This window comes from Falco rusticolus, chromosome 13 (genome assembly GCF_015220075.1).
Source record: "Falco rusticolus isolate bFalRus1 chromosome 13, bFalRus1.pri, whole genome shotgun sequence".
Lineage (NCBI taxonomy): Eukaryota > Metazoa > Chordata > Aves > Falconiformes > Falconidae > Falco > Falco rusticolus.
Window position 1 is genome coordinate 30,054,965 of NC_051199.1, and position 15,916 is coordinate 30,070,880.

Sequence of the window (15,916 nt, forward strand, 5' to 3'; positions counted from 1 at the left end):
TTTCTGGATGAATCATTTCCTTGTACTTTTACTAAATTTAAACAAGTGGCTTTGCAAGGGGGTTTTGGGGCTTTTTGCGTGGGTTGTTTGTTTTCTTTTTTTAAAGAATGTAAGTTACCTTGTAATCTCTTGTTTAAACAGAATGTAAAAACCATGTAATATAAATCTAGTGTCTCAATCATGATTAAAAGTAACTGTCTTGCAGGATCCCTAATTTTAATTTATTACCAAGAAAATACTAGAAGTCTGTCTTCCCACCTCCACACTAAAATTTTATTTTCTCCTTCTACTCCTTGTTATCCTAGTGCTGTTTCAGTCTTGCTTCGTTTTCCAAGAGGCCTTCCCAGACACTAGAAATGACAGGATTAAAGGATGATCACAGAAAGCAATTTAAAGGAAATGCTGAAAATGGCAAGACATAACACTTACTTTTAGTTTTTTCACTAAATTCATGTAAGCCCTTTTGTTCTCCTCAGGCCCTCCTTGGGAAGCGTTTGACAAGTCTGAGGCAAGCGTCCCATTGATGAGGACACCCAGCATATCCAGCACGGTTGTGAACAATTCGCTGAGAGTAAAGACAAGCATTACCCTGAGGAACTACCGATTGCCAAGAGATCCAGGGACAGCTACTCAGGGCAAAGGCCACAAATGCAGCTCTTCAAACAAGCCAAGTTTTTCAGGGCGTTCTGCATACACACATACCTCAGCCTGCATGCGTCAGCCCCAGTCTATGCATGCAGGTGGACTGTCAAGACATACACACAAATCTTACTTATAAACCCCAGCTCAGAGCTACAAACAGCATGAACTAACAAACAGTCACTGGGAATTACAGGCTCCCAGACTTCAGAATGTGCTCAGGTATGTGCTTGTTAAAGAAGAGCATCAGTAGTGGCTCCAGTGCTTTCCAAGGCAGAGGTGCTCCCTAACCAAGATCAGCACCAAGCACATAAATTGCACTCAAGTAGTAATAGGATAAGGGTAAGGAAAATGTAACAATAATATACATGCAATCTAAACGTATAAGCACTAAGGACATGAATTAGCTTGTTTATGTAGCGCAGACATACTTGTTGGTTTGCATATCCACAGTTCCTGAAGTGATTATCTGCAGGAGCAGAAGTGCCCAGTCAGTGGTCCACTGGGTGCTCCTCTGCACAGTATCAAACATGCCGCCTACCTGCAAAATAATACATGCAGAGCCTTGCTATCTGCTGTATCTCATATAGGCACGCTTCCTTTATCATACGGATTACTTATGAATAAAACTGCTCTCCAGTCCCACAAATTCTTTGTGCTGAATGCTATCTTGAAAGGCTGACTTTAAATAATTTTTCTTCCCCACCCCATATTCCCAGCAAAAAGGAACTACAGAAAAGCAAAATATTATTACACTGCTCCTTCAGTTCCCCATCCTCACTTTCATGTTTGATGCAACGAATTGAAGTTGGTGAAAAAATTATCAGAACTGAAAAGGTGTTGAATTACAACTTTATAGTTAGCACTTTGCTCCCACACCCAAAACGCAGACAATAATAATATGGTTGTAATAATGAAAATAATAATATAGTTATACAACTAATATAATAATATAATGTAGTTGTCTAACTATATTGACTGCCTAATTCTGTAAAATCCTTGCTTGTTACATGGGGATAAACCGTCAGTGGACAATGGTCTGGAATGTCCACAAAAAGATGATGCATTTCTGAGGTTCCAGGGACACCGAAAGGAAGAAAGCAGCACAAAAATAAGGCATGAATAAGGTATAGGCTTGTCCTTCCCATTCATTTTATATGAACAATGTCCAAACATTATGGCCAAGAGCCATCAGCTGAAACAAGAGGGACGGGCAGAGCAGAGACGAACGCCAACGGAGTAGAGACCCCTGCGTCAGGGCCGAGGGGGCACTAACAGCCCTTGCTGTCCCTGGCCAACCCCACTGGGGCTCCCCCTGGTCCCAGCTCTGGGGCCCCAGGTCAGGAGCCTCAGCCTGTCCCCATGGCCCTGCCCGGCCACACCAGGGTTTGTCTGACCCCGGCTCCCCTTGCTGGGCCTGATCCTGAGCCCCTGCCGTGGGCTGATGTCCTTCCATGGACTCAGCCTGTCCCCATCCCAACAGAGGAGCCTGATGCCTGGAGGGGCTGAGGGACCCCCTCAGCTGCCAGCTTTCATTGTGCCCCGGCCCCAGCAGTGCCCTGACACAGTGCTGCTTCCTGCTTACCACCTACTCCAGAGTAGCTGCTACACCTTTTTATAACATCAGGAAAACCACAGAAGGTTTTCTTACCAAGTTAAGACGAAGTTGTAGAGCTTCATGCATCATTTGCCGAGCTTTAACATCGTCCTGGTACCGTTCTTCCCTCCAGTTACTAAGGATCTAAGAAAAAGCAATTGAAGTATTTGTGACCATTATCTATAAGGAATCATAAAAGATTACTAACTTTTTTATCCTCGTGCCTGCTTAAGGTTTAGAGCAGAATAAGCAAACATTAATGTGTAAAAACCTGATAATCTGCTATCAATTGTGTGACTAGATCTTCCTGTTGTGGCAAAAAAGAAAATAAGCAGCTTTGTTACACATTTATTAAAAATATTGTTTCAAACACCCTACTTAACTGTTCACCACAGGAAAGTAAACAGACCTCTTGCACTGGATGCAGCTTCCCAACAGGATCTGGGGGATCTCTGGGTGTGAAATGACCAGAACCTTAGGGAACCTGGACCAGCTGCATTTCAGGGGAGAGACCATACAGCAAAAGGAAAACCCAGGCAGCAGTAACACCAGGGCGGGGGCGGGGAGGGGGGACACCATCAAAGGAATTAATTTAACTAGGATGTTGACATATGCCATAGCCTGGACTGGAGCAGGGAGGCAATATGAGAAAATAATGGCCCTACAGGTATCAACTTTCACTGTCACAGTAACTCAGAAACTAAAGACAGAAAAAAGGAAGCATGGACACACTACACTGGGCATCGTATATATTCTTTTAAAGACAGTCCTAAGGAGCTATTGTAGGCTAGAGCATGAATCAGATGGGAGCAGGAAGCCTTGAGCAGAATCAGCAGAGGCTGTTGAGTAAGCACAAGTGATACAAGGAGAGAGCTGCAGGCAAGGGGCCAGTTTGGGACTAGCAATATCGTTTTTTAAAATACGAAAAAATCCTTAATCTGTGCCAGCTGGAGAAGATTAAGGGTTTTCCTAAAGAAGGAAAGTTTCAAACTTATAAAAACATTTTATGATCAAGCTAGAGACTGAGAACACTGTTCCTCTCAGGACAAACATCTTTTATTGTTTTTCCTGGAAAGAACTGGAGTCAGACTCAAGTTCATTATATTTCTCTGTAACAATTTTAGAAAAAAGATATATTCACTCTCAAAAAGGAAGAAAGACCTCCCCATTCTTCCTTCCTTGGACTGTTCCTTTTGGCACACCATTGCACTGCAATTATCCTGGTTTTATGCCATCTCATACACAGAAAACTGATGACACATAAAACATCTAAGAAAGGGTGCTCATGGTTATGCGCTTGTTTTACCTGATTAACTTGATTCTGCAGCGATGTTAGAAGCCCTTCTCGTTGCTCATCCTGTCCCTTAAGGCAAGTAAGTACCAATGAAAGGAAGGGTTGCTGACTCAAAAGAGACATGCTTTAACAGACACAAATACAGAAGTCAATTAGTAAAGTGATTTTGATACTTCCCATCCTCACTCCCTTCCTTGTTTTGTCTACTTTTTTCCCCTGGAAGTGGCATTGCCTGTATTTATGTCTGTTTCTGCTTTAGTAAATTAAAGCCTTGCCAGACGAATTAAAAAAACATGCACATAAGAAGACAGCGCACCAGCCAGCATAAATGCACATAGTATGCATGTCACTAATGAGAACCCACCTAGCTCAGGGCACTGAGAATGACCAGTAATTGCGTGGACACTTGAAGGCCTGACTCAGAAACAGAACATGTCATTTTAAGACTACTTTGATAACCCAGGGATATAATTTTAGTGGAGATTAGGCAGCTGAAGTTTCTAATCCATGTTAGCAGTCTGAAGTGAATCCCAAGTACGCTTCCCCTACAAGCACTGATTAGAATGACAGCTGCCTAAACTGCACTAGAATTCTAACACAGGCTTAGTAAGTAAACTGAGATGCAGCTTTAGCTGGCTGTAGGAGACATGCCATACCAATGCGAGGGCTTTCAAAGTCTTTATTTAAATTGATGTGTATCCACTATAAACATAAAATTAAGACAAACTGGAAGAAATACAGGAACAAGAATTTGAAAGTACAACATGTGAAGTAGAAGGAAGTTAAAAATGTCAGCAAAGGGACTTGAGTAACAGCTCATGCAATGATTTTTGCAGTTTTAGATATACAAGCTCCTTGACAATTAAATGCATCCATAAGCACAATATAAATACAAATCCACACACACATGTGTCTATGCATTACAAGTATTCATTTCAACTGTTATTTTCATTAGGCATTTAACTTGACAATTAGTATAAAGGAATGGCAAAATCTCAAGGTCCCATAAAAGGAGCAAAATGGAAAGCCTGCATTTTCAAAAGTCATGTTAAACTGAACATCACGGTAGGAACAGCTGTTCATTTTCTCATTAATTTTGCGAGGAAAAGTTTACAATTTGCGACAGTTACTGCAATCACTAGCCCTGCTACACAAAGCTGAGTCTGAAAAAAGAAAGACAGATCTTATGTAAGTTGCATAAAATTTCATACTTTCCCATAGTTTCATTGGGTTTGTGACTCACAGAGTAGTAAAGTTTGGTTTTGATCAAGAAGAGACTGAAAAGCTTTGAAAAGCACACAAGGAAGTAATTTATTGTTACAACTAGAACAACTTCGTAAATGCTTTTACTTCTGCACACAGGAATAACTGTGGAGGAAGGGCTTGACAGTTTCTATAGGCATTTTATTTCGGCTTGAAAGAGGCTTGGGTTAGATTTCCTATATTAGAGCTCTCCCGTAGGAAAAGAAACATAAGACAGAGAGAGGTTCCATGTTCCCTTCTACTGATGCAAGTAGCAAAAGAGCCAGTGAATAACAGAAAAGTGCTGAAATGCTCAGGCACACCTAATAAAGGGATCCAGAAAGCAAGATGTCTTCTTCTGTCTAACAACAGATCAGGCAGGTATTGCAGATGAATTAGGACAAGGAAGAGATGGCTTCATAAAGTTAATACAAAGCATACCTAACTCAAAAACTGAACATGGTGAACAGTAGTCCTATAGGTTTATATATCACATAAGAAGCTTATCAAAGAAACAGTCCAGATGAACTAGGAGAGTCCAACATAACACAGCGTTATGGGCATACTGCAGTTATGATGGAAAGAAAAAAAATATAATTAAATCTTCTAACCTTAAACAGAATATAAGCTAGGTGGAAGAGGCTGGAAAATAGCAATAGATTTAAAAAGCTCCACAGAATTTAATGACAACGAGAAGTCAAAAATCAATACATGCAGCACACAAAGCCCAATTATTGGTTCCACGCTTGGGGAAAGTATACTGCATGAACGACACTGAAGGTGATAAAAAAAGACAGCACATGCTAGTAACATGTAAAAACAAGAAACTTATGGTGGGACCATATACAACCATTAAACACCGCAAGCTCTTGAGAAGTGATTTGCTTTCTTGAACAACTGTACTTTGGAAGAGCTTCACAAAAAGACAGACAGTATTGGAAGCTAAGAGACCTTTTTGTGTATAGTATTCAATGTAACTTCTATCATAGCTCTAAGAAAGTACAAAAAAAAATACAGGCACGATGGAAGAATATTTTACTAAATAACCATTAAGTCACTAAAAACCTTGCATGCTTGGGAAGTTAGAGATGAGCTTAAGCTTAATTCCCAACAGGAATTAAACGACATGACAATTACGGGACCTTAATGGCAAGAAAAGCAGTCTAACAGAAGAGACAACAAGTGCTCTAACTGTTCTTTGAAATCTCCAATAATTCCCATCACCAAGCTGCAGAATCACCACTAGAAGATGTCTTACAAAGCTTTCACGCTTCCTCCTCTGAAACTAATGGTATTTCTTCAAATTTAATGAAACCTGAACCCTGTTTGGGGTTGATAACTTTTTTGCTCCACAAAAGTGAACCAATGAAGTTTTGTGAACCCAAAATCCAGTCCTCGGTAAACTCCTCCTTCAAAAACACCTTTCAGCTCTGTGCACAGGTATTTCCCAAGGTCGTACCTTTTTTGTTTCTGTCTGTCTCTTTCCTTCTTAGAAGATGACCCCAAATGCTGACCTTTCTCCAGCTCCTCTCCTGCAGCTTTCAAGACCCTACCTTGAACCGAGGTAGGCAGTTTTGCTATCAAGGGAGCCACCAGCCACACTCCTCGCCGCTCAGAGGAACTAGAATTAGAACAAACTTATTTCAGCCAAAATATCCATGCAGTTTTGTAACCAGTATTAGCTGTTATAAGACTAAACTGCTTTAATAAAGCAGTTAACACAATGCATCTGGAGTAACTAGTGTGGACTGAGCAGTCACAATTTCTGGTTTCCAGAAAATTCAAGAATAGCAACTACATTTACTGTTAAACAAAATAAACAGAAGTAACCTTCAGGTAACTCATTTCTGTACATTCCTGTTTCAAATGCAAAAAAAGTCTAGGCAATTGACACAAAATTAAGCATCATGTTGGCTAAAATAATTAAAAAGGTGCTACAAAAAATACCTTAGGAATGTCTTTTTACCATTCTGTCTTGTATTACTTGTGTCAGCATTTCCAACAGAGTTTGGATTGAAGAGGCCTATACCAGAGTTAGAAGAGTTATTGTTTAGATCAGCGGATTGCTGAAACACCTCTATTGTCGCCTTTGCAATATTATCCAACAAGCTGTTCATTTCAGCCACAGACCCAGAACCCTACAGTAAAACATAAGTAAACTAGCACATTCATGGTATGTTTGTTCATGGACTACGTTAAAATTTAACATACTTTTTTTGCATTAAATATTTAGATAATAAAGTTTGAAAACAAATACTCACAGGCTCCTTCATGCACTGTTTGATCATTAGTTGCAGCTCCAACCAAGACTGCCGGAGAGTCCACTGATCTAAGTTCTAGGTAAGAATTAACATTACAGATACAAGTGTCAACACTGTACATGTCTGAAGAAAAAGAAAAAAATCTCATAATTGCATACATTACATGTCAAAGCCTCAGCTTACAAGCAGATCATCACCATCACTACTCTTTTTAACAGTCTAATGACAGGCCAAAATATCAGGCCTATTGAAGGATGTATGTTAACTTCCACATTTTTGCAGCTAATATTGTTACTTAATACTTTTAACCACACCAACTTTTCTGAATAAAAATCTTGCTCTCTGCAAAATCTGAGTTTAGTTAAATATGAATTAGTAATTTGCTCTTTTGTTAGTAATTACATCAATCCATGGCATCGCCATCCGAGTGGATTTGTTCGTATTTAGCACAAGGCCATCTAGGCACAGTGAAAGGCAGCAGCTGCAGTGATATTTTGCAGAACACTGATCACTGTTTTTCCTGGTCCAGACATTGCCATCTTGATTCTTAACAGGTCTATTCAAAGAAAATAAGTTTTGTAGTTTAAGAAATGAAGTGCCCCTAATGCAGCTGAATTTGAAGAAAAGATCAGTTTTCCACTGTCCATGAAGGTGTTGGAGCCTTTTTCATGGAGTAGGAGTGTGTTTCCCCACAGTACAGTCACAGAGCCCTCCTGAGAGAATAGGCATCTCCACCTGCACAGCCCTGAAAGCAGCTCCCTTTGCAGTGGCTTTCTAACGACCGACAATGATGAGCGTGCTGCATGCTTGTTTCTCCCACAACCGTGGAATGAGAAGGAATGAGACACCCAAAGTCACACTATAGAACATTTACCACAGACACTGGGGATCCTGAGCACATACAATCTTTAAAGTATCTAATGCTTGATTGCACGAGGAACTGCAATTCAATGTCACATGGTGGTGCTGCTGATGACAGGTTAAGAGTCAGTGCATCACAGGTAGTTCTTCCACATTTTCCCCACAGCATTACCTGAAGTATGCGTTTGATATGCTGCCTCTGAGGGTTGTCACCCTCGGTGCATTCTTTAATACCATGGGGATAACAGATAAGTTGAAGGAGTTTCTGTGCTTGCTTGTTTGAAAGAACAGGATCCAAAATAAGATCTTTGTCCGTGCACAGCCTCTCAGGTTCTTTTAAACAGTGCTCTCCAACCCATTCCTGTAAGTAATCAGACAACAGATTCACAAGACAGTTTGAAGGCAATATTGACTTTTGGTAAGCTAAACGGAAAATTGATTTTTCCATGTGCAAAACTTTTAAGTATGGTTCACGCAACATGCGAGATTAGAAATGTCTTCTGTCATTCAGTACCACCTGAAAGTTTAAGACTGTTAACAGGCTTTGCAAAATTAATTTCTTCTATACTTTGAAAGCAACTTTGTAATAAAAAATATGCTACTGCAAAAGCACCTTGAGCAGACAGCTGATGGACTGATCCTACTGTCCTCTCAAAGGGCTTGAGATTCAGGTAGGAAAAACAGCTCAATTCTGACAAAGTGCAGGGAGATGCTAATAACTAACTAAAGCAATTCCCCCTCCCCGCAGTAACACACTATGTGTTTGAATCGTGAAAATCAGGAAACCCAAACAGAACTCAAATACTGGCATACTTCAATGTTCATTTTGCATCAAAACACATGTTACACTTTTCAAATAAAAAACCATTGTTTCTCCAAATTAAGACAGAAGAGTTGTTTTAGAGGTTACCTGCTGGCAAATTGTTCTTAGCACATATCTAGCATACTCGCTTAGACTAGCAGTTTCTATGGAAACAGCTTTTCCGCATGATTTCAAAGGGTGAGAGGAACCCCAGATTTCATCCTCATTGAGTTCATCTAATAAGCCTCTCATATGGAAGTCTTCACTCTTCAAGGAGTTGACATTGTTGCTGCCAATTTCAGCATCACCTGCACAGCAGAAGCACAGAAGCACAGGGTGAACTTCTACCCAAGCCCCCACACCCCCCGACCGCTTACCCGCCCAGGGGATCTTCAGAGGTACAGGCCAGCTGAGGAGAGAGGCAGTCGCATTCGTAAGGGCAGCAGTGACTCTGAAAGCCACCATGTTCAAAGTATTGTCCACTTGTTCATTTTGCATCTTTTTAATGGATGTTTCAGAAGTAGGAAAAGGTTTACACAAATCAAACACAAATAAAGCCACTATGTGCTCAACAGGAAAAAGTCTGCTGAGCATGCGGAATTGCTTTGGCAGGTAAGGAAGAGTTGGGTTACTCAGTCTTCTAAGATGCCCCTTTTCCAAGCCTTCTCTCTTTATTAACAGTCCACAGATCAAGCAACATGGTTCGAACAGTGGCCCCTTGGCCCACCTTACCATGAACCTCTTGACAAGAGAGACTCATCTTCCTGGGAATGGAAAGAGGCAGAGCACGCTGTGGGAGCCTGGCAAACACTGGTGAGCCCCTTCTCTCTGCACGGCACCGGCACAACTCTAAAACCACCATCTACCTGACACCAACAGGGGTGACTGGAAAAGCAATGAAAAAGTACTTTGGAAACAACGCCAAAAAAAAATCAGACCTGGAGCAGGTTGCATTTTACGTGTTTACGGGCCTGAAACCTCAGACAAGGAAGATGCAACTACAGCATGTGGCAGTGGGGAAACCAGCCCAAAATGCTGCACACAGTAACACCCCAGATGCTGCAAGGCCATCCAGGAACGTGCACGAGAAGCAGGCTAACAAAGCCTAATGTTTTAAGTTAGCAGAAACTCCTGAGGATCTTAACTGATGCACCATACACGATAGTCATCCCTCAGAAAACCCCTCAGTTTACTGTCAAGATCAACAACTAACACAACGTGACAAGGCTAAATGGCTGGCTTCAGCTACTCAAGCACACACATTCACACCACGGCCTCTGGTTACACATATGCTAGGATTTTTTGCTAAAATCTACAACTACCAGCAAAATATTTCAAACTACTGCACCAAGGAGACCAACAGCCTTTCAGCAGCTGTAGCCACATCCCCAGACTACTATATATTTACACAGAGTGCCTGAAGCACCAGGGTGCACTAGGTCTTCCTGTGCACTCAGTTCTCCCATCACTGTTTCTGTGTTCCCTGGTACTGCATTGCTCTGGACAAAGAGTAAAATAATAATGAGGATTTAGTAGAGTTACTGCTAAGAAAAACTGCCAACACCTGCGCCCGCACCCTGGTTTGTACCACTTAAAAGAGTTACTCCTAAATAAACAGCATACAACCCTCCTTTTCACAAGGCCGAACTTGTATTTGACAGCTTGTCAAAGCCAGAGCACTGACCAAGTGACAGCTTGCAGCAGACAGCAGTGACTGGGACCGGCCCCCCAGCCGGCTCACCCCGCTCTCCACTACACCGGGCACGCTCCTGCCCCGAGTCCACACGGCCAGATGCAGCACAAGGAATAACTCCTGACGGGGAGGGGAGAGGCTGAGCGAACAGCCTTGTCACTCCGGAGCCTGAACAGAAACCATTTTTAAGTAGGCCAATCGCAAAGCAACAGAACATACCCTGGGAAGGGAAAGCAGTTAAAATCCCTCAGTTCCCCCAAAATCCAAGTAAATCCAACCCCCCCCGTACCCCTGACCCAAGGGCTGGCAGGGAGGTCACATCAAGCCCTGCAGGTCCCAAAGCCCAGGACAAGCAAAGACTGCGGGAAACAACCTGACGGGAGCCTGTGCCCAACACATGTGAACAGACGGCAGCAGTGAGCAGCCCATCCACGCCCTCCCTACGCTCAAGCATCTCATGAGGTTGTGAGCACAGCTACATCAAGCCCAGATCTGTACCTGTGAAGGACAAGAGAGAAGAACCTGGCAGGCAAACAATACAACGAAGAGACTGATACTAAGCATGAAGCTAAAGCCATCCCAGAACACTTTGATAAAACTTGTGAAGAGGTTTAGTACACCCAGGAGCAGATTACTGCAGCACCATCTTTCACTGTGTGCAGAGATTATTTTTTTTCTAACACAGATTGTTACTCACAAAGCTTCCTCAGCACAGAACTGGAACAACAATCATTTATCTGATGCTTTTCCTCAGTAAAACAAGTAGAATTTTTAAATAGCTAATGTCAGGTGCTGGCAAGAGACATCTCCAAATATAACGTTCTGGGTGTAGGAGGAGATGTGCTGCAGCAAAGGCACAAATCAACTGTGTGCCCAAATATTCCTTCCCATCACCCTGCACCAGACCCTATCCAAACCACATCCCTGCACAGAGGTGAAACAACAGCTATTCACACTATGCACCATTAATGAAGAAAAATAGCAAATCTCAGCACTCTCAATAGCAAGAGAACGTAGATAATAGCCATAAACATATCTCAAACTCACTCTCAAATCCATCAGTCCATCCCAGATAGCTATGCCTTTAAAATCTTTCACAATGTAGTCACATCATTAAGGATCATGGGGTTTTTGAGACAGTTCTGAGACACCGGCCAGCAATAATGGCACTCCAGGTGGAGGTATACCTCTGTGGGTATGTCCACATCTGGAAGATGTTGCGCTATAGGTCACAAGAGCTTTAACTGAACTTAATGCCAAACCAAAGCTCTGAGACAGTTACTTATTTGAAAAAACAATGCACTTGTCATTCATGGAGAGTTGCTTAGCAGTGATTCTGTTACGACTTCCACAGTGACAGACACATGATTTGTGGTAAAACACAGAAAAAGGTGGGAAAAATTATTCGAGACCATATTGCCTCTCTATATTTGAGAGGGACTTGCCTGAGTTTGAAATGTACTGGGACTTGGTGGCAGGGTAGGGGTCAAAATGTGACAGTCACATCTGCTTAAAGCCTTGTCAGCTGGGGCTGACTCACCAGAGAAAAATTCTATCTCTTGACCTGTGGGGGAAACACTACTCACACGCTACAGAAGCACCCAGAGCATCCACATTTTTCTCTTGTCCTCAGGGTTTTCCTTTCCCAGGAGCATTGCTAGGGAAGTGAACTAGCACGATCTGTTTTTTACCCAAACACTAGAACAAAAACATTACACATGACTCTGCATAACCTTACCAAGCATCAAAATTGCTTTTAAAACCGCAAACACAGCTCCCACTTCTATACTGTTGTGAGCAGCAGCCAAGAGGTGACGATCACAAGAAGAACGAATTCCGGGGAATAATTTCCCTACGGAAAGAAGAGTAAACCTTGTAGAAAATTACTGTTACTCACCAACTAAAATGTCTTTTCTACAAAATCCTTCTCATCTAGAATAGCTACTGAAGTACAATAACTGAATGAAGAACTGAATTTTCTGAAACTGAAACTGCAGACCAACAGGTGAGTCACTGAAACCAGCTGGGATACACGGTTAGGCTATATTAACATCAGAATACGCTGTGATCATTTCAATATAAAAAGGAACCTGTTGTTTCACTGGGTCCATGCAAACAGTAAACTTAACCAAAACAGGACACTGAAGTGTATTTTGGTTTTGACTTCACAGATTTAGGAAATTACTTCCCTCACCCAGTCTTCGCAACAAATGAGGCAAAATCAATTAATATAAACGCCTGTTGCACAGTTAAGCCTAATTCTGCAGCTCACAAGCAGACTGCAAAAGATGTCAGTGAGTACTTAGTTTCTAACTTGAAGGAGAAGGGAGGGAGGGAGGGAAAATGGATGAATCTACCACCTTTCTGAGGTGCCTAATGGAGGCATACGTAAGAAAAGTCAGTAACATGGTCATGTTTTGCTTGATTTGTACTGCTTCCTAGAGTTCAGACATGATTTTCCCTACCCATTCAAATCCACTCTTATTTCTAGGGAAGCCTGGGACCATGTAACATACTTACATTACTCAGACGGCATTCTTCACAGCTCTTACTTGTTTTGCTTAAATTGCAATAAAAGCTTATTTATTTCTGGTCAAAAAAGAAACTAATATTACTTCTAGATGGAAGAATCTGACACCACACTTAAGAGCTGAATTATTTTTTTTTAGCTTTCAATTTCATTTTCCCATAGAAATTGTCTTGTCATCAAATTTGCTGAAATACTTATAAGTAAAAAAAAACACAGGTTATTTCCAGGCTTGTTTCCTTTTAATTGTTGGGTGCTTTGTCCTTGCCTTTTTCCTTCCTCTTTTGGTCTGTGGCAAAAACACACAGGTCAGACCACAAAATATTCAAATTTGAAAGGAAAGAGAACTACATTAAAACATGCTGAGAACTAATTTCCTCATGTTTCTTCTGTTGGACCAGATGCTTTATTATACCCTATTTAAAATTGCATTTAATTTCAATTTACATGCAAGGCTACTAAACTGCATGATGTGTATTATCCCTATTAGTTTTTGTAACACTGAGAGATGATCCACTACACAAGCTGTCACTGCCCCAACAGTACTTAGTATGAAGGAAGGTGGGGACTATGATAGGTACTGCCAACAGCAGCACTGGCACAAAACCAGTATTAACGGGTCCCAGGCTCACACGACTGTTTCAATGAAGTTCCAAAATAAATGAGAACTATCAGGAGAGAACAGTGCTTCCAAATGTATTCCTCTTTGCTGAAGTGTACACAGATACTATGTTAAAATTTAATGTTCTTTTTAAAGATGTAATATTAGTATGACTGAGTTTTATGTCAACGTTATGCCACACCTGGGTGGCCAGGTGTTGCGAATGAGTAAGTTTCAGCAAGCTTCTATAGCGTTACATGCATATAAAATGTTTCTGAAACATGTAAGAATAGTATGTATCAACTTTCCGCTGGTGAAATGTGTAATTTTAAACAGGTTATCATTTCAACTTGCACACATGAAATCTAAAGCCATCAAAAACATCTGGGTTCACTTTCTGAAGTGAAAGGACCACACAGCAGGCAACTTACCTGTTCCCTGGGAAAAGAGGCAGACCTGGGGTGTCCTGAAGAGGTGCAGGAGTAACCGACAGGTCATCCTTGCCCCAGGCTCGGCATCTGGATCTCCACAGGCTACGGGAGATGGGACACGGACATAAGGCATCTGCCCAGGACCTCCCAAGTCCCAGTGACAGGCCTGGAAATGCTCTACGTCACAGCCCCATTTTAAGCGTGAATACAATAATTTCGTAAACAGGAATCAGCATTTATGACCTTGAGCCAATAAAAACCAGGAAAGAGTAATACCATTTTTGGTTAAGCAAGAGACCTAATTAACAGCAGAAAAGAATACATGGTTAAAATGGGTTTTGACAGTCAAAGCAGAAATAAGACACAAATTCAAGCAGAAAGTGAAAAGAAATGTGTGAAGTGGCTAACAAAGACGACCACAGCTACGGTACTGCAAGGCTGGAGGCAAAGTCAATGATGTCAGAGGGAAAATGCCAACATCAGGCAGACTGATGCCAGAAGGAAAAGCACAGCCTGAGTAGAACCAGCAGATATCTGAGCATATAGCACGAAGCAGAAAAGAGTTGTGAGCAGAAGCGTGTGTTGCAAAATACAAAGGGATAGTGCACTGTCAGCAGCTCTCCACTTGTCAAGGTGTGTTCTCTGATCTAACTTGGCTTCGCTCCTTTTGGGAACTGCAGGGACACACATGCTGCAATGCACAATGGGTGGCATTTCATACAAGAACGCAGTTCAGAACACACTACTTATTCAATCAATGAAGACTTCTTTAGAAGCCTTAATTCATTTTAAGTTTTTCTCCTGGTATTTTCTTACCAGCTGCAAGAAGAGAAGGCAGTGCAACATGCTGAACTACGTCTTCCAAAGAAAAGCACTGCCGGGCGATCAGTATAGCAACGAAAGTGGCCAGGGAATCATGGAACGACAGGTCACTCACCTTGAAGGAAAAACACTGCAAGGCTTCACATTAACTGCACACACCATAGCCATGATTATTAAGGAATTAACTATCAGAATAAACAGTTAAACGTTTACCCAAGAAGCATTTGTCTCTACATTTTAATGCATTTCCCAAACATTTTATGGCAAATACTGATAGTTCTTGACTTTAACAAATACCTATTTCAAATACCATGAATTCTGAAGTAAAAAACATTAGCCTTACGAAAACTTGAGAAAATTTTATAGTTCTATAAAACCAGATAACACTGATACTCATTCCTTAGCTTTACGACAAGACTATATCCCCAACGTATACAACTTCAATCTGTTCCTAAAGGCATACATAATCAAACTATAAGTAAATACATTGAATCAGATATTAGATAACATTAATCACTATAATCCTGCTAACTTTAACAGGACGATGGTAACTTACACCAGGAGAGTAAGAAACAGCAAAGTGTACCACCCCTTCTACAATCTGAGAGGCAACACCAAAACAGGCTCTTTAAAACAGAGGTAGTTATTTACACATCCATCAGCATTTCAGAAAAAAATAAATGGACATGCCTGCTCCTTTTGAAGAGTATCTCTGATATACTGTATCACTTCATAATAAAGAACAAAAAGTTACAAAGAGAAAGTTCTAAGCACTACCCAAATTCTACATTAACCCTGAAGATGTAGGGAAGAATAAAAATCAACCAGAAATCTCATTAAAAGCCTTGAAAACTTAAATGGATACAGGACTAAATTTGTCCTCCGCACTTTGTATTGAACAGAAAAGTTAGTACACCTCTAAGCACACCCTAGGCAAATAGGTTTAACAGGTATTTTGGAAGACATTGAACTTACATCCACACTGCAGAGCAGATCATTGAAACCCCAGACATGATTTGAAGAGCAGCAAAGAGCTTTTACGACCCCTAACCACTCTGAGCTAAGCACCGTGCAGCATGCTGTCAGCTCTGCGCAAAGGTTTGCTATGTCATTAATCCTAGGAAAGAAGAGAAAAATTAGTACAGA

General features: G+C 41.3%; 1 protein-coding gene across 6 annotated transcripts in view; it reads right to left on the bottom strand.

Moving 5' to 3' along the window:
* The window catches only part of MED12L (mediator complex subunit 12L), a 150,067-nt gene that overhangs the window by 20,752 nt on the left and 113,399 nt on the right, over positions 1–15,916 (bottom strand). For 4 of the 6 annotated variants that reach the window (XM_037407173.1, XM_037407172.1, XM_037407170.1 and 1 more), the window contains 13 exons: positions 15,746–15,887; positions 14,765–14,885; positions 13,949–14,050; positions 12,128–12,241; positions 8,805–9,004; positions 8,067–8,255; positions 7,034–7,108; positions 6,720–6,910; positions 6,232–6,393; positions 3,543–3,654; positions 2,291–2,380; positions 1,071–1,180; positions 430–565 (listed from right to left, as the gene is read on the bottom strand). In XM_037407173.1, the coding sequence (XP_037263070.1) occupies positions 430–565; positions 1,071–1,180; positions 2,291–2,380; positions 3,543–3,654; positions 6,232–6,393; positions 6,720–6,910; positions 7,034–7,108; positions 8,067–8,255; positions 8,805–9,004; positions 12,128–12,241; positions 13,949–14,050; positions 14,765–14,885; positions 15,746–15,887 (1,744 nt within the window). Of the gene's footprint in view, positions 1–429; positions 566–1,070; positions 1,181–2,290; positions 2,381–3,542; positions 3,655–6,231; positions 6,394–6,719; positions 6,911–7,033; positions 7,109–8,066; positions 8,256–8,804; positions 9,005–10,437; positions 10,558–12,127; positions 12,242–13,948; positions 14,051–14,764; positions 14,901–15,745; positions 15,888–15,916 lie in introns of all 6 variants that reach the window. The other 2 variants (XM_037407167.1, XM_037407168.1) reach the window with 2 other exon arrangements.